Raw genomic sequence first — 22045 nt, forward strand, 5'->3', positions numbered from 1 at the left:
CCTTCTTTTCTTTCCCGTACTGTATTAACCTAGCAGTGTAAATATAAACGTTCTTATGTTCTATTATAATAGTGGTTAAATGTCTGAATGGTTTCTATAAAAGTATTAGGTTAACTTGCAGATAAACTGAATGGATTTTGCAATTTCAATTAAACAGGGTCAAATCAAGGTCAGCTACAACCTAGCTAGTGGCAGAGCAAGAAAAACCTTTATTATTGTTTAGAGACTTTGTGTTTGACCGCATGGGTTTGGCACCTTTTTTTTTTAACAGATTCTTTGAAGATTACTTTAGCTGAACGTGCATCTTCTGACACTTAGCCACGCCCAAGCAGTAATCTAAAGCTCTTCATTGTGATCAGGAATGTCCATGTGGGTTTCGACAATGAAACTTATGACTGTAATTTTTATTATGATAATGATCATATAATGACTACAACCTGAAATGCACTGTAGTTATTATCTGTGTTCTTTTTGTCATTTTTTAAACAGGTTCATCCAGTGCTAGACGGTTGTAGATTTTTCGTTATGATTTGTGCAAGACAGGTTGTGATTGTTAAAGTGCAATGAGGGCAAATCGGCTTTCTAATTATATAAAAAAAAATGTAATATATAAATAGTTTTCTTCTTCTTTGGCTTCTCTCATTAGGGGGCGCCACAGCGGAGCCTCTGTCTCCATACCCCCCTGTCCTCTACATCTGCCTCTTTAAACCCAACTACCTGCATGTCTTCCCTCACCACATCCATGAACCTCCTCCTTGTTCTTCCTCTTTTCCTTCTTCCTGGTAGCTCTATCCTCTCCAGCATTCTCCTACTGATATACCCCATGTCCCTCCTCTGCACATGTCCAAACCATCTCAATCTCACCTCCTTCACCTTGTCTCCAAAACGTCCTACATGCGCCGTCCCTCTAATAAACTCATTTCTAATCCTGTCCATCGTCTTCACTCCCAATGAAAACCTCATCATCTTCAGCTCTGCTACCTCCAGCTCCACCTCCTGTCTTTTACTCAATGCCACTGTCTCTAATCCATACAACATCTCAGGTCTCACCACAGTCCTATAAACTTTCCCTTTCACTCTCACAGATACTCTTCTATCACAAATCACTCCTGCTATCACTCTTCTCCACCCACTCCACCCTGCCTGCACTCTTTTCTTCACTTCTCTAACACCAATACTTTGCACTGTTGACCCCAGGTACCTGAACTCCTCCACCTCTTCTCCCTGCAACCTCACCACTCCACTATCCTCCCTCTAATAAATAAATAGTAATTATTAAAATATATATATTTCCTGCTCTGTAGATGTTTTCATAAATTATAAAACACTAATCGGCCATTTGCTTAGTTACAGCTCAAACATCAAATACGATGCATGGTGTTGTGTCAGTATATTGCCATGTGATGGCGCTGGTGTATAAGCACCAGAGTGGATGCTGTTTAGAATAAGGGCCCATGTGATTAATACGAACTTCTCGCCCACAGTACACGTGATCCGAGCTCAGCAAGTCACTGTCGAATTAAGTGTAGGATTTAGTTCAATTAAATTAAATTCCATAGATTAGCTACACTATATGGACAAATGTTTGTGGACAATCAGACCGGTATGTGCTTTTTGAACATCTCATTCCACATTTAGTCCCTAAATCTATTTAGCAAGGAACTGATGTAGGTGATGTAAGGAGGTCTGATTGTGCCATTCCAATTCATCCCTCTATCTCTATAGCAAAAGATCTTCCACTCCAAACTATGTAAAGCAGATCTTCATGTAGCTGGCTTTGTGCACAGGAACATTGTCATGCTGAAACAGGTTTGGGTCTCCCACATCCAAAGACCTCCTATGCAATAGTGTGCCTCCACATTTGTGTTCATTGTTTCAAGAAGAACCACATATGAGTGGAAAAGTCAGGTGGAATCATTCTTTTGGGATTAGTGTGTATGTGTTTTTCCCAATCAAATATCACTAAAGGTCACCATGTGATTATAAGAACTCAATTTGAAAAAGTCTGTCAAGTTGGAGCTTTAAATTATTCATCCTCTAATCTGTGTTTCGACATTCATGCGCATGCACAGTATTTATTTTCGCTTCTCAAACTTTCACAACGTATGCCTTTTATTCCTCTTCTTACTTTTCCTTTTCTATTAATCCCTATTTTTTCTCCTCTCCATTTAATAACCGGTCTATAAAAAAGTTACTTTTTAAATACCGCTCCAAGTCTTTAAATGTTCCAATAGCCTGACTGAAAAGTGCACAAAAAAATTGCTCGCTTTAATACACCTTTAATACACCGGTGCTGTTTTTCTCTCCATTCTGAATTATAGCATGTAAGGCCATGACCTTGCCTTCATCCGTCTTAGTGCTCGAGATGCCCATCGTAATAACAGATGCTTGTAAGGTCAATCCGCCAATGGCATTCCTCAAGCAAAATTTCAACACATCTACCCACCCACATACACACACACACACACACACACACATGCATGCGGGTCACGGCACCATGTTTGGGGAGCGCTGACACTCCTGCTGCAGGTATTTGGTCCTCTGTTGTGATAAGCAGAAGGTGTCGAGCCATGGAGAGGCGAGATGATGTGTCTGTATTGATTTTCCAATGAGTGTGTGCAGCAAGAAAATGAAGGGGCTGCCGATATATATATATATATATATATATATATATATATATATATATATATATATATATATATATATATATATATGTGTGTGTGTGTGTGTATGTGTGTGAGTGTGTGAGTGTGTTTGAAGGTCAGAGAGAAGACCGCGCTGCGGCTATTCAAAACCTAAAATAATTTCCGTCTGAAAATGGCCAGAGATCCTTTTATTACTCGCAAACAATCTGTCTGTGATTGTCAGAGAGCAGTAAATGGAGCCGCATGGTATCATGATGATAAAACCGAGGTAAACATTTCATTATGTTCAACATGGCAAGATGACAATCTGGTATTTCGGAATTCATTGTTGGGTGAGCGAGAAAACACTCTTGTTTTGATAGGCCATTCAGCTCAGGTGCAGGAATCGGTCGGACGCAGGCTCCGGTGTTTTTTTCTCGCGTCGTTGCCAAACGTGTCTTTACATTTCTTTAGTTTCGAAACATGACAGCGCAAATGAGAGGACAAATGATTTGAGAAATGCAGACGTGTCCTTATCTCCAGCAGAACCTGATTGTCAAAGAAAAAAAAGAATGAAATGGATGAAAGTCTGCAGCATATCAACAAACATTACACACACACACACACACACACACACACACACACACACACACACACCTCAGCAGCCTCTACTTTGTGTAACACCACCAGCTGCAATTTTCCCATCTCTTCTTTGGTCTCTCATGTCCACTTCTTGTCTTTAATGCATTCTCCTGCTTGACCATCTTTCCTACTCATTCTCCAGGACAGAAAAACAAACATCAGTCCAGAAGCACAATCAGCTATTGGTTGTTTTTTTGTGCGCTTAGTTTTGCACACCTGATTTTTTTTTTAATCTAATGCTGTACATCAAATCACGTGAAGTTGATTATTATTGTGTTTCTGTGTCTCTGTGTCTCTTTGTCTCTTTGTCTGTCTGTTTTTCTGTTTAACTGTTTTACTGGCTTTGTCCCTGCCTTTTTGTCTTTTTGTGTGTCTCTTTCCCTGACTGGCTTTGTCCCTGCCTTTTTGTCCTTTGATTTTTGTTTTTTCTCTGTTTGTCTGTCTGACTTGCTATGTCTCTGCCTTTTGGTGTGCCTCCGTGTCTCTTTATATGTCTGCCTGTCTGTCTTTTGTGTCCCTCTGTATCTTGTCTGTCCGTTTGATTAGCTGTGTCCCTGCCTCTTTGTCTTTTTTTTGTGTCTCTCTCTGTTGGACCATCTGACTGACTATGTCCCTGCCTCTTTGTCTTTTGGTACGTCTCTTTCTCTATCTCTCTGTCCCGTTCTCAGTTTGACTGTCTGACTGGCTGTGCCACTGCCTTTTGATCTTTCCGTATGTTTCTTTAACTGTCTGTCTCTTTGTCTGTCTGCCTGATTGACTGGCTGTGTCCCCGCATCTTTCTTTTTGTCTGTCTCTTTATCTGTCTGTCTGTCAGATAGATAGAGAGAGAGAGAGAGAGAGAGAGAGAGAGAGAGAGAGAGAGAGAGATACAGTAACCTCATGCTAATTACATTATGGGATAGATAGATAGATAGATAGATAGATAGATAGATAGATAGATAGATAGATAGATAGATAGATAGATAGATAGATAGATAGATAGATAGATAGAGAGCGAGAGAGAGAGAGAGAGGAACCTCATGCTAATTACATTATGTGATAGATAGATAGATAGATAGAGAGAGAGAGAGAGAGAGAGAGAGAGAGAGAGAGAGAGAGAGAGTAACCTCATGCTAATTACATTGTTTGTGTGATGAAGTAGAGTGGATTAGTTTGACTGGGAGCTGTAGGGATTAAGTTATGTACAGCTAAAACACACACACACACACACACACACACACACACACACACACACACACACACACACACACACACACACAATTTTACCTAACAGTTTTTTGTACCACAAAGACAAATGAATACTGCAAATATAAATAAATACAGAATATGCACCAGAATCTGTGTCTGAAGTTTTTATAGTTCTGCAGGTTTGCTGTTTGACATCGGCTGCATATTATTTTTTACTCTTGCATCTCCAATCATGCTAAACGCATCGTGTAATCTTCCATCTTCCTCTGTCTCCCAGGAAGTTTGCATCTTACTGTCTGGCATCACTGAATTACAGATTATGGAATTGCGACTTGACTGATCTAAATTATCCGATTCTTGATCTACTACACGTTGACTGATGTTGAGTAATCTCATTGTGGGTGTGACGTGTGGTTGATTTTTACAGGACATCCACAATAGAGACGTCTCTGTCTACTTCTGAGCTAATAATCATCTTCTGCTAGCACACACACACACACACACACACACACACACACACACACACATAAGGACTGAGCTGTTTCTTAAGGTCCACGCCGAGGCCGTATTTGTTGTGCCTGTTTGGCCTGCTGTAATGTTGTGCCAGCATGCTTTAGGCTCCGTGCCATTAATGTGGGTGAGACGGTAAAGAGGTGCCAAAAACATTAGCGGCAAAAAAAGGTAGCAGCCGCCTAGAAAAGACCCTCCTAATCAGCAATAATGAGCTATTAGAACAAGATGGAGCTCTCTTTCCCTCACTCCCTCCCTCCCTCTCTGTATCCCTCTCTCTTTTCTCTTTATCTATCTATCCTACACCCCCTTCGCCATGTCTTACTGTCACTCTTTCGTTTCTCGCTCGCTCACTTATTCTCTCATTCTTTCTTACCCTCCGTCTGTCTGTCTCCCCTTTCATTAAGTAGCCAAGCTGAGACATGTTTCTTTATGGGTAATGGAAGGACTGAGTATACAGAAACACATTTATTTAATTGTGCGTGTTTGTGCTTTTGTGTGTGTGTGTGTGTGTGTGTGTGTGTGTGTGTGTGGGAAGGTGTGGGGGGGGGTTGTGTCTGACAGATTTAAGGTTAGGTATATAAGGTTTATGATTCACTGCTGCGAAAAAAGACCCTTTAAATGACACAATATGGAAATATTTATAGTTTCATTTAAAAGATACGTATTTATTACGTGTAATATTTTGTTACTCAAATTTCCTGATCTTGAGTTTTTAAAATTCAGTTTTATCAATTTTTTGGGGTTCAATTATTATTTTTTTGCCTCCCGCTCACTCATTGGTCTTATTGGTTTACTATATATTTTTTTTATATTATTTTTATGCTTATAAATAACTATTATAATGCTATACAAACTATTATAATACTGTTTATATTTATTTATAACTATTAAATTTTTTTGTAATTTTTATGTATTTTATTAATCTGAAAGTCCATTTTATTCATTAAATTATACTTATACTTTATAATATTTTATATTATATTTGCACCTCTACAGGTGCAACATTTCAGTCCCCTATGTTTCTCGCTCTATTTTCATTTTAAATGTTCAAAGGATATTTCAAGAACTGAGACCGAAAATCTGCTCTGCGGAAAGAAAAAGGATGCTATTTCCCGATTTCCTGACTTCCCTGTTTTACCTGAAAAACTATTCCTATACGATCTGAAAGAGTGAAAAAGTGGACACTTGACATAATTTGTCCACCATTTGTCATTGCATTGCATTAAAGTATATTTATATCATTTATATCATACATAATGTTTTACTATTAATGCATTAGATAAACTATTTGATATATTTTAATTATAAACGAATCTACAAAATATGGATGATTTGAGGTGGGCAAACTTTTGCACTCTATATAATAGGTGAACCTATTGCTATTATGGATACACACATTTTACATGGATGGACATTTTAATTCATGGTATATGGTGCTCTATAAAGTAGTGTATTGATTGCGTCATGCTCTCTTTATTATCTTGGACGAGTGTGTCTCTCGTTTATTCTCGTCTTCTGTCAGTTTCACGTCTCATTGCTCTGCCTCTCACTCTTAATGGTGCTGCAGACTGTCGCTTTTTTTTTTTTTTTTCAAAAGGCTGTGTTTTACACTCTCTCCTGACAAGGTGCTGTTCCTCTGGGATGCTCTGAGTTTATAGGTTTGTCCAATAAAAAAAATGTGGGGGTGAAAAAAGGTCATCACCTCAAAGGTGTTTAATACAGTTGAAGTCAGAGATCTATCTCAGCAGATCTTCCACTCCAAACCATGTAAGCATATCTTTATGGAGCTGGATTTGTGGACAGGGGCATCGCCACGCTGGAACAGCTTTGGGTCTCCTAATTCAAGTGAAGGGAAAATTTTATTCCATTACATACAAGTGTGTGCCTCGAACTTTGTGGTAACAGTTTTGGGAAAGAATCACGTGAGTCAGGTGTCCCAATATTTTTGCACAATTTATAAAATAATAATGCAAACACACACACACACACACACACACACACACACACACACACACACACACAAGCACATTATTTAAAAATGTAAAAAAAGTTGAAAATTTGTATATTTTTTCTATGTTTTTCCCTTTTTTTCACAAAAAAACTGTTTCAATGGTTACAAATATTCATTAAAAAAAGATTTTAATATAAAAAAGTTTCTAGCTAATATTTTTAGGTTAAATATTTTTGACTAAAAAAATAAAAAAATAAAGGCTTTGCCTGAGAGACTCCTCAAGGTCTCCAGACCCTACTTTGAAAACCATGGATGTAAATTGTTTAGAAATCATACACACAGCTCACAAGTGGGATTCCTCCTATTCTCCAAATTTTATGCCACGAAAGAAGAATCGGTAAATAGTAAATAGTTCACTGATAAATCTGGTCCTCCGATATCAAAGTTATTTGTGTCACCAATGAAACGGGAAACTTTCCCATTTTTTAAGCGTTCCATTACATTATTGCACACAAAATAAGTTTCATTTCAGACAGGATGTGTCCTGCAGACATTCCAGGTTTGCAGACATTTCAGTTTAGATTAGCTTCAGGTTAGATTTGACACCGATTTCTGCAATTTCAAAATAGCTCAGGATGCGTTCAAGTTGTTCTTTATAAAGTAAGAAATTCCAAATATGAGCAAGCCATTTGTGTAGCAGTGCCTTGGCATGACATACTTTATATTACCATGTTGTCAGATTAGAAAGTGTCAGGAATGGTGATGGTGAAACATTTCTTTCTTTCTTTCTTTCTTTCTTTCTTTCTTTCTTTCTTTCTTTCTTTCTTTTTTGCGTTTAAAATGACCGTTTTATACATATTACACGTGTCCGTTCTGCAATTGCACACTGCACCTTACAATGTCATCGTCACTGTTACCGTTTGTGCTCTGTTATTGTCATACCTCATCACATTCCATACATTTTGTGTTTCCCTTTTGCACATCTGAACATATTTGCACTATTTTTCATGATCTAGTTGTATTCTGTGTATATATAACTATGTTTGTGACAAATAAAAAAAATGTCTTTTCAGATCAATTTCATTATGTTTGTAGAACACTTTTAATAACGCCTGTTGTCCCAAAGCAGCTCTGCAGAATTACAATAATATTGATAATATACATTTTAAATTAATAAAATAAATGAATTTATCTCTGAATTTATCTCTAATGAGCGAGCCAGGGGCCTGTAGGTCATGGTTTACACTGGTGTGTGTGTGTGTGTGTGTGTGTGTGTGTGTGTGTGTGTGTGTGTGTGTGTGTGTGTGTGGACCAAAGGAGCCCAAATGTTTTCCTATGAGAAGCCAGAAAGTAAATATTGCTTTATGCTTGTATTATATTAAAATGAAAGTTGCCATGGTTTCCTTTATATATGACTTCATAATACTTAGAATAGATAGATAGATAGATAGATAGATAGATAGATAGATAGATAGATAGATAGATAGATAGATAGATAGATAGATAGATAGATAGATAGATAGAGAGAGAGAGAGAGAGAGAGAGAGAGAAATACAGTGACCTCATGCTTGTTACATTATGTGATAGATAGATACATAGATAGATAGATAGAGAGAGAGAGAGAGAGAGAGAGAGAGAAATACAGTAACCTCATGCTTACTACATTATGTGATAGATAGATAGATAGATAGATAGATAGATAGATAGATAGATAGATAGATAGATAGAGATAGATAGATAGATAGATAGAGAGAGAGAGAGAGAGAGAGAGAGAGAGAGAGAGAGAGGGTGATACAGTAACCTCATCCCTATTTCATTATGTGATAGATAGATAGATAGCTAGATAGATAGATAGATAGATAGATGATAGATAGATAGATAGATAGATAGAGATAGATAGATAGAGAGAGAGAGAGAGAGAGGGTGATACAGTAACCTCATCCCTATTTCATTATGTGATTGATAGATAGATAGATAGATAGATAGATAGATAGATAGATAGATAGATAGATAGATAGATAGATAGATAGATAGATAGATAGATAGAGAGAGAGAGAGAGAGAGAGAGAGAGAGAGAGAGAGAGAAAGTGAGAGAAATACAGTAACCTCATGCTTGTTACATTATGTGATAGATAGATGATAGATAGATAGATAGATAGATAGATAGATAGATAGATAGATAGATAGATAGATAGATAGATAGATATATAGATATATAGATAGATAGATAACCCTATTTATAGTACTAATAAAGTTCGATCAGTAATACAGCTGTTCAGGTTGTAAGGAAAACAACCATATGCTTGTAAAATCAATGGTGTCTAATGAGAGACATGAAGCTGGTCTCTTTTTTCTGTTTTTCCAAATTAGATTGGATTGACTTACTGACCGTGTCAGAATATTATGTAGGTAAGAGTTTGTTTGATTCTCAGTGTAGAGTGCTCGAGTTCATCAGAGTGAACGTTTGTTTACACAGAGAAACTCTGGCAAGGTTTCAGCAGTTTAAAAATAAAACAAAAATGTCATGTTGAATGAAAATTAGTCATAAAGATCTGTGTTTTCTTTTCCTTTTTCTGTTTTTTTTCTTTTCTCATATATGTTGGGCCAAATCGAAGGCCGCCACGAGCCCACTTGAGTCTTATGTACGCAATGGAGACTCATGTTTAAGTGTTAGGTACAGTATGGCTGTGTAGAACTCAAATTCTATTATTTGAAGGAATGTTTTCTCACCAGCAGGAGACAAGTCACTGTTTTATGTCTCTGTAATTTCTCTACTGTTGTTACTCGTGTGCACTGGCCAGTGTTTTTAAATCCAATTAGAGACAATGGTATGAGATGACTGTAAATGGTAGCACCTGGAAACTATCTAAATGGATGTCGATGCTCTTTTTGAATAAACTTAAAAGATTTTGCAGTTTCCATCATTGAACAGCTGAGAACTTTAACACAATAGACTTCAAGTTTATAATAAATTAATTTAATTGTTTTTTGTATTGTGCTTTTAACAATGGAAATTGTCCCAAAGCAGCTTAACAGAAAGACATTCGAAAATGAGTGCTTAAGATTATTAGCAATGAGTGAGCCAGTGGCAAATGTAGCAAGGAAAAGCTCTCAGAGGTGGTATGAGAAAGAACTCTTGAAAGAAACCAGCCTCAAAAGTGAACCTCATACTCATCTAGGTCACACTTAATGTCCAATTGTTATAGTTCCATCATTGTTGAGGTTATTAACAGTTCACTGATTGACACTCGAGTGCAAAACTGTTCATGGTAGTTGCAGTCTCAGGCGAATGTCACTTTAGATTTATTACATTATTTTGTTTGTTTTTGTTTTTGTTTCATTTTTCAATTTTTTACTCTATAAATATGTTTCTTGATGTCTAGCTGACTAGTTAATGCTTACATTTTTGAGGGAGTTTTTTAATGACTATTCAACAAACAATAGGATTAGCATTTATTTTCTAGCTAGCTTACTCGTGTTTGCGTCTGTAATTTCTAATAAATAAATGTGAATCTTGAAAATACTTATTTCTAGGAAACTATACTGTACATTCAAAAATCATCTAATTTAGAACTGGCATCTCATTTCTACTTGTATATAATGGCATTTGGCAGCCACCCTTATCCAGAGCAACTTTGAAGTATCTTATTTAAACATAGCATTTTAGAGTTAAGGGCCTTGCTCAAGGGCCCAACAGTGAAATCTTAATGGTGCTGGGATTTGAACTTATAAGTTCCTCCCATGTCAAAGGCCAACACCTTAACCACTGACGTTACCACTTTCTAATTTGAGCTTGTTAACAATGAAAAATTCCCAATGTACAAAAACACTAATTATATGAGAATCTAGATTTTATAGTTTATAGACATTTAGGTGAACTTTGAATAAGCAATCGTTTTTATACAACTAGCATCATGTTTCTAGATTCTAGACTCTAGATCTAGATTCTAGCTCATTTGTGAAAAATTCCTACTGATTATAGGAGTTATTATTTGACTCCATTTTCAAAGATCTGCCCTAGTGTTTCCCAATGCATTCATTAAAAAAAATGTAAAAAAGCTGAAGAATTGCTATAGTCACTAGTCAACTACAATGTTCTCAGATCTTAACAGCTGAAGGTCTAATCTAATAGAATTGGTGAGAAATTAACGGTCATATTTTTGTTTTCTAAAATAGCGTAAGTAATGTAATGATTAAATTACTAAAGATAGTATTTTTTTTTTGTTGTTAGTAGCTTGGGAATGAGTAGGCTATTCAGATATTCAGTCTTTGTTTGGAAACACCAATTAGTATCTGACTCCTGTACAATGGTAGGCTATTAGTGGCGGCCCTGTGGCACCTCCAGAACCACGTCGTACCCCTTTCCTGTGAATAACACTGAAAAAACTGGCCCTCGGACAACACCAAGCACTCGAGTCCTCGAGCCGTTTTCGAGTCGAGTCGGTTTTTAATGTCTATATAGATCTATATAAATGTGCACACTGTACATTAGGATGGAATATTAGGACACTAATACACACAAGATACACAATGATACAGGAATTTAAGGATCATGACACATTTAACTGCACATACTGAAGGTGTTCAGTGTAAAACTGTATCTCAGGCTACCTGAGATCATTCTTCATCTTCAATATTATAATTTTTTCGTGATTAGTAAATGTGCATGCAGCAAATTCTTTGGTTTAGAAATGAAGTTTAAAAGAATATTGTTAAAAAAATTGCAACAAAAATGTCATTGATTATAATATTTTATATTATATTACAATTAAATATTATAATTATATACTATCCATTATTTTATTATAATACAATTGTTATATTGTTATACATTTTTAATAATGTTATTATTGTTTTCTATGATAATATTTTATACAAATGTTATTATATTATACATTTCAAATTTTTTATGTTTTTTATTTATTAAAAAATATTTCAATATTTTTAATTTGATTTTAATTATTAAAAAAGTGCTATAATATATTGAAAACCAATTAAATCCTACTGTTAAGAGGATTGGGAAGTCAAACACTGGGATTTTTGTATTTGTTTATTTATTTTTAATTGTTATTTGATTATGGAAAATACTAGAATATCAAAAAATGTTTTGTAAATATTATAACAATTTGTTATGTCATTTGTTTAGGAGAAAATACTAGAATACATTAATTAATAAAATTAATTTTTTAGATATTATTTAAATAAAAAAGTATTGAATAATTATATATAATTATATTTATTTATGATACTGTCATCGTTGTTGTTTTTGTCGAACTGCGTAGAAACCTGGTACACTTGCTCCTTAGGTTTCTATGCACTTTTACATAATGAGGTGCTACAACCATCCGAACTTGTTGAAACTAAAGAACCCTAAACTGCCCGCTGAAGCCTTTTCAACAAAATCATGTCATCCTATATTACCAGAATTTCCTCCGAATGCTCCTGTTATATCCTGTAATGTCATATTTTCACACATTATGTCACACCGGTATTCGACCACAACCCCCTGCTGTGTGATTTTGTCAAGGTGCACATGGACAAGGCCCACAGCTGGTCCCTGTCACACCAAAAAAACCCTCGCTTTTTTTTTTCCCAAGCTTCAACTTGAACAGGGCTTGAGAATCAGCCTCCTGATCCCTCCTTCTCTCCTATTCCCTTCTCTTCTCGTCCCTCCGAGCCCCCTTCTTACCTTTTCTTTAAACAATCCCTCCCCTCCTCCACTTAGCTCTTCTTCTTTAAACAATCTCTCGCTCACTCGTTTGCTTCAACAGGCTGCTCTACACGCTCGCTGAATGAAGTTAGTGCTCCACTTCTTCTCTTCATCACCCCCCCCACACACACACACACGCACACACACACACACACACACACACACACACACACACTCACACTCACACCAAAACCTCCCCCCCCTTCCTCCTCCTCCTCCTCCTGGTCTTCCACTATTCCCGAGCAGACACACTCACTGAATTGTTTGTTAATAGTCCAATTAGATAATTGCCATCTTTCTCCCCTTGTGCTCTCTCTTTCCCATAAAGCAGTGAAAGGCTTTAGGAAGGGTGGGAGTTTGGGGTTGGGGTGAAGGGGTGGACGGTTCACAGGGAAGAAGGTCTTCTGGCCCAACAAGGTGACAAGAAGGGCCTGAGTGCACAGCTATTGGCTTGAATTGAATCATTGTAGCCTAATCAATTGTCTTATTGGATTAACCGGCGTGGCTGTTCCCCCCGATATTGTTGCGCAGAGAATGAAAAAAAGCTGCAAGTGCCTGTGTGTGCGTGTGTATAATGAGGGTGTGTGTGTGTGTGTGTGTGTGTGTGTGTGTGTGTGTGTATGTGTGTGTGATGCGTAGCTTTGTGTTGTATAGATTTGAAGTGATGTGTTTTGTATGTTCTTGCATGTTCACAACAATATGATTGCTTGTTCTTAGTGTTTCGTGTGTGTGTGTGTGTGTGTGTGTGTGTGTGTGTGTGTGTGTGTGTGTGTGTGCGCATGTTCTAGGCCGTTCAGACCAGATTTGGAAAAGGAATTCATGGCATTTGTGACTTTCCTGGATGAGTTTGTGCGAGAGCCACCCAAAGCGTTGTTCACTTTTCCTCCTGATGCTGTGGGTTTGCCCGTGTTCTGTAGCGCGACAGAATTCCTGCCGAAGTGCATTTCATTTTTTTCCCCCCAATTCCGTGTTTTTTTTTTTTTTGTATCCCACGTCTTTCTCTCTCCGCCTCCCTCGCTCAGTCAAATTCTCGCTCTCTCTCTCCCACTCTCTCTCATTCTGCCCGTGTCTGTCAGTAGTCCAATCGTAGAAACAGTGGTGTGAATTGTCGTGCAAGCTCGTTGCAAAATAACCGGACTAAATGTGCTTATTCCGATTCTAGATTTGTGTTCGATCAGATGAACGGGACGCCACGCGGGGACACCTGCGGGACACATGGGACCGGACTGGAACTTTTCTCCCTCTGTTGTACATGTCGGGGTTTTGCAAGTGTGAGCTTGTGTGAGCACTCCTTCGTGATCCGAGACCAATCATTTGACTGGGATCTGTAAGTGTGTGTGTGTGTGTGTGAGTGTGTGTGTGTGTGTGTGTGTGTGTGTGTGTGTGTGTGTGTAAGCGTATGCGTGCGAAGACTGGCTAGAAGAGGGGTTGAAGGCAACGCACCCCTCCATTAGCGGCGGCATATATTTCCCCAAACAATTTACGCGTATTCAGGAGGTTACACAAAATCCGTAGCCGGGGGCGAAATTACCGTAATCAATTGCGACGAGCGGGCATGCATCCATCCGCTCCTCAATCCTCTGATTGAATGGAGATCGTCTCCATCAGGCTGATGCGCAAGTGAACAGAAGAGAGGGGCCACGAAAATTGCTGCTGGATTTAGGGAGCGAGAAGTCCATGATCAGCAGCCAAGTGAGCGCAGACACTGATGACGGAACGCTCGGGACATGAAGCAAGTGCCGCTCCAACATTAGATCCCTGACTCGAGGGTCCAAATAGCTGTGGTTTTACACACGGGACACAGAAACTAGTATTATCCAGATTTCCTTTGGGCCTTAAAAGCAAAAAAGAAACAAACAACAGAAGCAGAAAAAGAGGACAGAGAGCCACCCTGATAGGGACAGATGAACATGGATGTCCGTTACAGCCAGGAGCCGGAAGTGGGGATGGTTCTGAAGAACGGCCTGAAGGAAAGCAAGGAGGTGAAAGACGCCCAGGGGAGCCTTTCCAAAACACTCCTGAAGGAACCCCAGGACTCCTTCTCCTCATCCGGAGCCATGGAAAATTGTGAAAAGGGGCGCACGAGCGCCGGAGATCCTGACTACTGCAGACGGATTCTGGTTCGAGGTAAGAGCAGGATGTTCTGCCTTTCGGATTTTATAATGCACCGGAGCGTTATTTTGATCAATTCAGGATGTTTTCTGGAGTTCAGATCGAGAAGCAGAAGTCACACATTATTAATAGTAATGTAATTTAATTTTTTTTAAATCTAATAGGAAATTGAAGCTTTTTCGCAGCGGTTGGAAATGTCTTTTGAGATTCACAATGATTTTTTTATTTTGTTATAAATATAACAAATGAATGGATTTATTTCCATTCATACATTAATTTGCCCTGAACTAAATTTAGTGTTAATATTTCTAAAATTAATATAAATCATTTGTTTCCTTAAAATAACTGACCTTTATTTCTTATTTTCTTATATTGTAATTATTATTATATTTTTTGAAGCTCACCCCCAAAAAAAAAGTTATTTCATGCCTTCTGTAATTCTATTTATTTTAAAAATTACCTTTTTTTTTTAATATGCCTGATTTTACAAAAACCTAATCCATAAAATACCTAATATTATTTCTCACCTATATATTTAGCCAGATATTTTTTCTCCTGTTTATTCCTGTCGTTTATTCCAGAAAACTCAAAACCGATCCCGTCATCTTCGACCGAACTGTAAATAAACGACACCTCGATTTATATTTAAATGAAATAAAGTGTTGAGCTCAAACGTCCATGCTGTGCAGCTTCACCGACTTCCTGAAACCCACCGAGCCGCCATCTCCATTTATTATTTACTTTTACAAACTCAATCAGGCTCACACACGGAGCTCTGATCAAAGCCCAATGAAATTAGTCTAATTAAATTATTGTTTTATTCCTTCCAGTTGTGCTTAAGCAAACCCGTGTTCCTGTTTCAGCACACACTGATCACATTACAGTATACGTACAACACAAAAGTGTAAAGAAGAAATTTAAAGTAAAAAAAAAAGGTTTTTCTTTCATTTTCAGGCCATGTTTTGTTTTCGCAGACAAAATAAACAGTAGCCGAGAATTATTTTACATTTTTATAAAAAATAAATGCAATTTAATTTTTTTTTCAAGCGATTTCTTATTCATTATCAGTTCCGTAAAACAGGTTTTTGTAGGTTTTTATGCATTTCTTTATTATTATTATTATTATTATTATTATTATTACTATAATTTAATTCTTACTTTAAAAAAAATTATGTACAACATTTTATTTTATTTCAAAAATGTGCATTTATTTTCTGTATTTATTAATTTTTTGGAAAACCTCAAATCTGTTGTGTTATTCAAATCTAGCATTTTGAGAAAAAGAAAACTGAATTTTGCCTTTTTTTACAGACCAGTAATAATAATGATCAAAAATCCTTAGAATTCTAAATAAATAAATAATGTGAACTTGATAATTTTAACTGCTTTATTTAGTTAAATATCTAAAAAAAAATGTAATCACCTACAGATTTATTTTTAATAGAAGTGTGTGTGTGTGTGTGTGTGTGTGTGTGTGTGTGTGTGTGTGTGTGTGTGTGTGTGTGTGTGTGTGTGAGAAAATACTTTTCTCACTTAATTATGCAGATTTTATGTTTGTTTTAAAATTACCATTATATTTACAATTTTTAGGGTTATCATAGATTAATGCAGTGTTTTCAGTATGTTAAGCATTTTATGTCTGACAAAAGAAATATTATATATATATATATTGACTTTTGTGGTCACAGTATTTGATTTTCATTGGGTTTTTTTTTTAGATGCCAAAGGCTCAATCAGAGAGATCATTCTGCCTAAAGGTCTGGATCTGGACCGGCCGAAGCGAACCAGGACCTCGTTCACGGCTGAGCAGCTCTACCGGCTCGAGATGGAGTTCCAGAGATGCCAGTATGTCGTGGGCAGAGAGAGAACTGAACTTGCTCGGCAGCTCAACCTGTCTGAAACTCAGGTACACACACACACACACACACACACACACACACACACACACACACACACACACTCATGATTTGTTCTTGATTCATCTGTATAATGTATAATATGTTAATATGCATGTTATATGCAAGACATATACAATGAAGTACTTAGTTACAAGCATTAGTAGATCACTGTATTGTAGGTTATAGAAAAAATAGGTTTGTCTTTTTTGTTTAATATTTTAGAAGATTTTATTTGAAGCGACTCAGATTATTTGAGATGTTGCTGCTGCTCTTTGGGTGAACGAAACACAAGCAGGATATGTATTATTATTAATATTATTATTATTATTATTATTATTATTATTATTAGTAGTAGTAGTAGTAGTAGTAGTTGCTTGAGTTTATAATTGCTTTCAAACTTGTACGTCTACCTTATAATATTTTTCTTTCATCATCATTATGATGATCGCCACGTGCTCACGTTTATCAGGGCTTAATTTTGTATATTCGTCTGTCAGAATGCTGTGAAGCTGCAAAGGGCTTAAATGAGTGATAGCACCAAAAGGATATATATAAATATAAATATTCACTGTTGGTGAACATTCAGGAAATTGTGTAATTGCGTACATGTGCCTCAACTGTGTCATCCTTTTTAATTTCAATTACATGTTTTACTCAAAGAACGCGGTCGGTTTCGTGTGGACGTTTTTTTTTACTGTGAGATGTTATTCTTCATTACCAAGTAAAAACCGTTTCTCAGTTCACCCTGTGTGCAGTCACAGATGTATTCTGTAATACGGCGTGTTATAAAGTCATAGTGATCGATTCCTCTATTAACAAAAAGACCCAGATGTCATACACCTGAAGATGAAAAACACTACGTCTCTTTGTGCTGCTATATCACACTGATGATGATGATGATGAAAATGATGATGATGATGATGATGAAGCCATGGTAGTGTGTAGAGTGTCTAGAAAAGACGTTGCCTCTTTGCAGAGTCTTTAGTGATGACCTGGGAACACAGAGGAAAGATTCATCAGAGAACGATATCACACACACACACACACACACACACACACACACACACACACACAGAAAAAGAGGCACGGAGAGTGAAAGAGAGAGAGAAAGACTGATAATTCGTCAGTGTTATAGGGAATAATCAGTGTTTTTATTCACAGGATGGGTCGTGATTTTTCTGTAGGCACTTAGTTGCTCAAAGCCGTTGTGCTGTTTTTTTTCTTCACTTCTTGATTGTGTGTGTGTGTGTGTGTGTGTGTGTGTGTGTGTGTGTGTATGTTTCTTGTAAGTGAGTCTCCCACTATATTTATATATGTGAACTCAGGAAACCATGAAAATAGATTTGGATTTTCATGAACGGTTTACTACAAAGTCTCAGGGCTGTAGTTTTTATCAATTGTTCACTGATGGATGCAAAACTGTTTATAACCTCATCAATGTTAGAACTACCACGTATGGACATTCAGTATCACCCAGATGAGGACGGGTTCCCTTTTAATCTGGTTCCTCTCAATGTTTCTTCCTCAAACTATCTCAGGGAGTTTTTCCTCGCCACTGTCACCATTGGCGCGCTGTTATCTCTTCAAAGATAAACACATGTATAATGACTAATTAATGACGCTTACATTTATATTCGTAATCTATTTATTTCTGTGAAGCTACTTTGGGACAAAGATTGTCCATCGCTCTACAAATACAGTTGATTTAAATTTATTGTAAACTTGAATTGTGTTGCAGTTTCTGTTCAGTTCATAGCAATTTCACTCGTGTGGTGATCCCAGGAAGAGAATCCGCCACCATTTGTATAGTTTCCATTGTTAAAAGCACTAAAGAAATACAATGATGGTATTCAGCGTTCTTATATCTCAGATGGATCTATTTGTATGTAAGTCTTTATAGGCCTTTGAAGAATTGTGATCCTTTTTTGAAAAATTTGATAACAGGATTTGAATGAAAAAAATCAGTAAATCAGTAATTAATTGATTATTTTTAAAAGTTTGTTTAAGCACAAGTAGCTTTAGGGTTAAAACACCTAACTAACTAGCATAGCGCTACCAACTAACTAGCGTGCTTGTGACTGGATGTGCCTTGTGAAAATCCTTTCCCCCCTGAAATGTATATATATTTACGGATATATGATTTAACATGCGTAATTGCAGGGTAACACATACGTACAGGCTCGTAGCTGTTACACAATGGGTTTGTTAGAGTCGATAAAAAGCATGACTCTGTTTCAAGACACACAAACAAAAAAGCACAACGTGTTCGCGTGACTCCGAATCATGAGTGAAATATGCAAAGCAAAAAAGTTCACGTCTACACACTTGACACGAGTCGATGGCATCTTTATACTTTATCTTTAATATCCTTATATTGACTGTATGAATACATGTGTGTGTGTGTGTGTGTGTGTATACATAAATCTATATATATTAATTCAGTCTCACCCAGATGAGGATGGGTTCCATTTTGTGTTTGGTTCCTCTCAGGGTTTCTTCCTCAAACCATCTCAGGGAGTTTTTCCCTCACCACTGTCACCACTGGCTCAATCATTAGGGCTAAAGGTGTATATAGGGACTCATTTATGACGCTAAAATGTATTTGTTTTCTATTTCAGTAAAGCATGAGTCACTCGTAATGTTTTCTGAGGAATGTACAATGGAGTTGCGCAGTGTTTCCTTTATTAAAATGATGCTCGGAGGACACGTTTCCACGGCTGTAGGTTGCTAACTCATTAGCTGTGGATTGATTTCCAAACCGTGCGCATGTGCTAATGAGGTGAAGATGAACTCAGATAATAGCACCTTATGTATATGGTACAGCGTGTCAGTAATTACTGTCAAAATTGTCCCTCGCTCTCTTTTCCTCTCTCTGTATTTACACTACAGTCAATTATGTCTATATAGATATATAGATATACACACACAAATGAAATGGTTCTGCTCACAGTTTAAATCCTGTCTCTTCTTAATGTTTGTGGGCAGGTTAAAGTGTGGTTCCAGAATCGGCGTACGAAGCAGAAGAAGGACCAGGGGAAGGATGCGGAGCTGCGCTCGGCTGCGCACTCGGAGACGGCGGCCACGTGCAGCGTGCTGCGTCTGCTGGAACAAGGCCGTTTGCTAACGCCACCCGGTATGCCCGGCCTGCTGCCCCACTGCGCCAGCTCCTCGCTGGGCATCGCTGCTAACGGAGGGTCCTCCTCCAGCAGCGGCACGAGCTCAGCCACAGCTTCCAGAAGCCCTCCACTGCCCGCCATGTCCAGCTCAAGCACGCTAACCAGCGCTCATCACGGGCTCTTCAGCTTCCCTATGCCCACGCTGCTGGGAGCCGTGGCATCGCGGATCTCCTCCGCGCCGCTAGGCATGGCCGGCTCGCTCGCCGGGAACCTGCAGGAACTCTCAGCCCGCTACCTGAGCTCCTCGGCCTTCGAGCCGTACTCGCGGACCAACGGCAAAGAGGACAAGAAAGTTTTGGAATAATGTCCATTTTTTTTTCTTTCTTTCTCTTCATTTCTCCACATTTGGTTTGTTTTTGTTCAATTTCTTTTCTCCGTGTTCTTTGTGTCATCCGTGCCGTGCTTGTCGGTCCCCATGTCTGTTCTTCGTGTTGTCAGAATGCACCGGCGAGGCCTCTCGGAAATGTGACCAAGCAGAATTAGGACTCGTTCACCTCTCAGACAAGAGGAGATATTTTCCCAGCTTCTTGCACTACTTTATAGTTTCGTCACCTTGTCAGGAATTTGAAAGCGTGAGAAAGGCACGTAGCAAGAGGCAGAAAAAAAAAAAGAAAGTTTAACCAGCACAATAAATATTTTATTTCTCCCATCCATCTGGTTCAACCAGAGTTTCTCAAAGTTTGTAAACTGTTCTGCAATTGTAATGCTGAAAAAAATAATCGTCTGCCTGTTTTTTTACAAAGCTGATGGGTGAAAAGCGACCGAAATGTAATTTTTTTGGCTTAAATGATTACAGTAAAACACACTGTCTGGTTTTCTATTTGTGTAATCGTATTTATATGATGAAGATGGCATGTAGCGGCCGCTTATTTATCTCTAACTGGATTGACTTACTTACGTTTTGATTTTCACCCGATTTATTTTTTTTTTACCAACACCAGCACCAGTTAAACACAGTATTTTATAAATTAATTAATGAGTTTACATTCCAGTCAGACTTTTCGTCCGCCTGTTTTAAATCCTGTCGAGCCGTTCCAACTCGTCTGGTTGTCCGGTGAATTTTTTGTGAGGGCTTTGTTTTTCTTCATGTGCAGTTTCCCGGAGGCCATCTCACTCGGTGTGGTTTCAGTGTCTTCAGTGAATAATGCAGTCTTGCTCTTCTTGCGTATGTGTGTGATGGTCCTGTAGTCCTGAGTTCCATGTTTTCTCGCGTAAGTGTTCTTTCCCCCCCCTCCTGAGTTAAGTTCGAATTTCTTCACAGTTGCTCCGAGGCCTTTGACGGATTCCCAGATTTTTTTTGGACGCTTTTGCAAATGAAAAAACAAACAAAAAAAGGCACGACCCTTTATTTTTTTTTTTTTGCCGGTTAAATGAAACAATGTTTTTCAACCTTTTTTTCCCCCCCACGCTGGAAAATCCGACACGGCTTTTAACTATGAAAAGAACAAAAAAATAGAGCTGGAGAGACGGTACAACGGAGAGACGGAGAGAAAAAAGGCCGCTATGGGCGAGGACGAAGGAGCGAAAAACTATTGTAGTATCAAATCAAGCAAAATGAGAATTGTAACTAAAAAAAAAAACAAATTGTTATTTTATTGTAAATTATTTCATGTCTGTAATAAATAGATTAGTCTATTTGCAAAAAAAATGCAAGCGTGAATGTAGGGGGACGTTCCCAAGCTCGTCCCCGGTGCTGTTGTTCTTAAACATGTTGACCTTTTGTGACCTGTGGTATGAGTGTGTATATATATTATATATATGATTGCAAAAAAAACCCCTTCACCTTCAATCTCCTCCTTTATTTCTTTTTTTTCCGTGCTTTTTATTCGCACTCGTTCGTTCGTGTTGGGCTTCCTGCCGAGGCAGATATTCTCATATTTCATCTGATCAAATTTTATTATTATTGACAGAATAGTATTGCTTTTATTGCTCGTAAAGTAGCGGTGATTTGCGCCTCATTTGCATAGCCATTCTTTTGATCCTCACAGCATCGCCTCATACACTCTCTCTCACACACACGTAAAAAAAAAGCGTGATGATTTAAAGTGATTTGATTTGCTTTTGAAAATTTCACCCCCTTTAAAAAAATATATATCCATACACAATCATGTTAGGGGGCATTAAGCATATTACTAAATTGTAGCTTTTTTATTTTTTTTGAAAAAACACAAACGGAGGTTATTTGTTAGGCCGTGAATGGCGTTCGCTTCGTTGTTCACGTTCTTGCGCGT

At 37.7% G+C, this 22045-nt stretch overlaps 1 protein-coding gene across 2 annotated transcripts; it reads left to right on the top strand.

The window, feature by feature from the left end:
* Positions 1-1554: 1554 nt before the first annotated feature.
* vax1 (ventral anterior homeobox 1) lies at positions 1555-21527 on the top strand. Of its 2 annotated transcripts, XM_046856122.1 has the most exons (4): positions 1555-1603; positions 13791-14755; positions 16459-16646; positions 19624-21527. In XM_046856122.1, exons 2-4 carry the CDS (start codon positions 14533-14535, stop codon positions 20116-20118), a joined length of 906 nt encoding a protein of 301 aa, XP_046712078.1. In that variant the 5' UTR covers positions 1555-1603; positions 13791-14532; the 3' UTR covers positions 20119-21527. The 2 variants fall into 2 exon arrangements, with proteins under 2 accessions (XP_046712078.1, XP_046712077.1); XM_046856121.1 differs by lacking the exon at positions 1555-1603 and having other exon boundaries at positions 13728-14755.
* The last annotated feature ends 518 nt before the right edge of the window (positions 21528-22045 follow it).

Source organism: Silurus meridionalis, chromosome 8 (genome assembly GCF_014805685.1).
Source record: "Silurus meridionalis isolate SWU-2019-XX chromosome 8, ASM1480568v1, whole genome shotgun sequence".
Taxonomy (NCBI): domain Eukaryota; kingdom Metazoa; phylum Chordata; class Actinopteri; order Siluriformes; family Siluridae; genus Silurus; species Silurus meridionalis.

What these genes read in the sequence shown, in the direction of transcription:
- vax1 (XM_046856122.1), top strand. Translation starts at nt 14,533, where the DNA reads ATGAACATGGATGTCCGTTACAGCCAGGAGCCGGAAGTGGGGATGGTT. An exon ending in CAGACGGATTCTGGTTCGAG is followed by an intron (nt 14,756 to 16,458) that starts GTAAGAGCAGGA and finishes TTTTTTTTTTAG; the next exon opens with ATGCCAAAGGCTCAATCAGA. An exon ending in TCAACCTGTCTGAAACTCAG is followed by an intron (nt 16,647 to 19,623) that starts GTACACACACAC and finishes GTTTGTGGGCAG; the next exon opens with GTTAAAGTGTGGTTCCAGAA.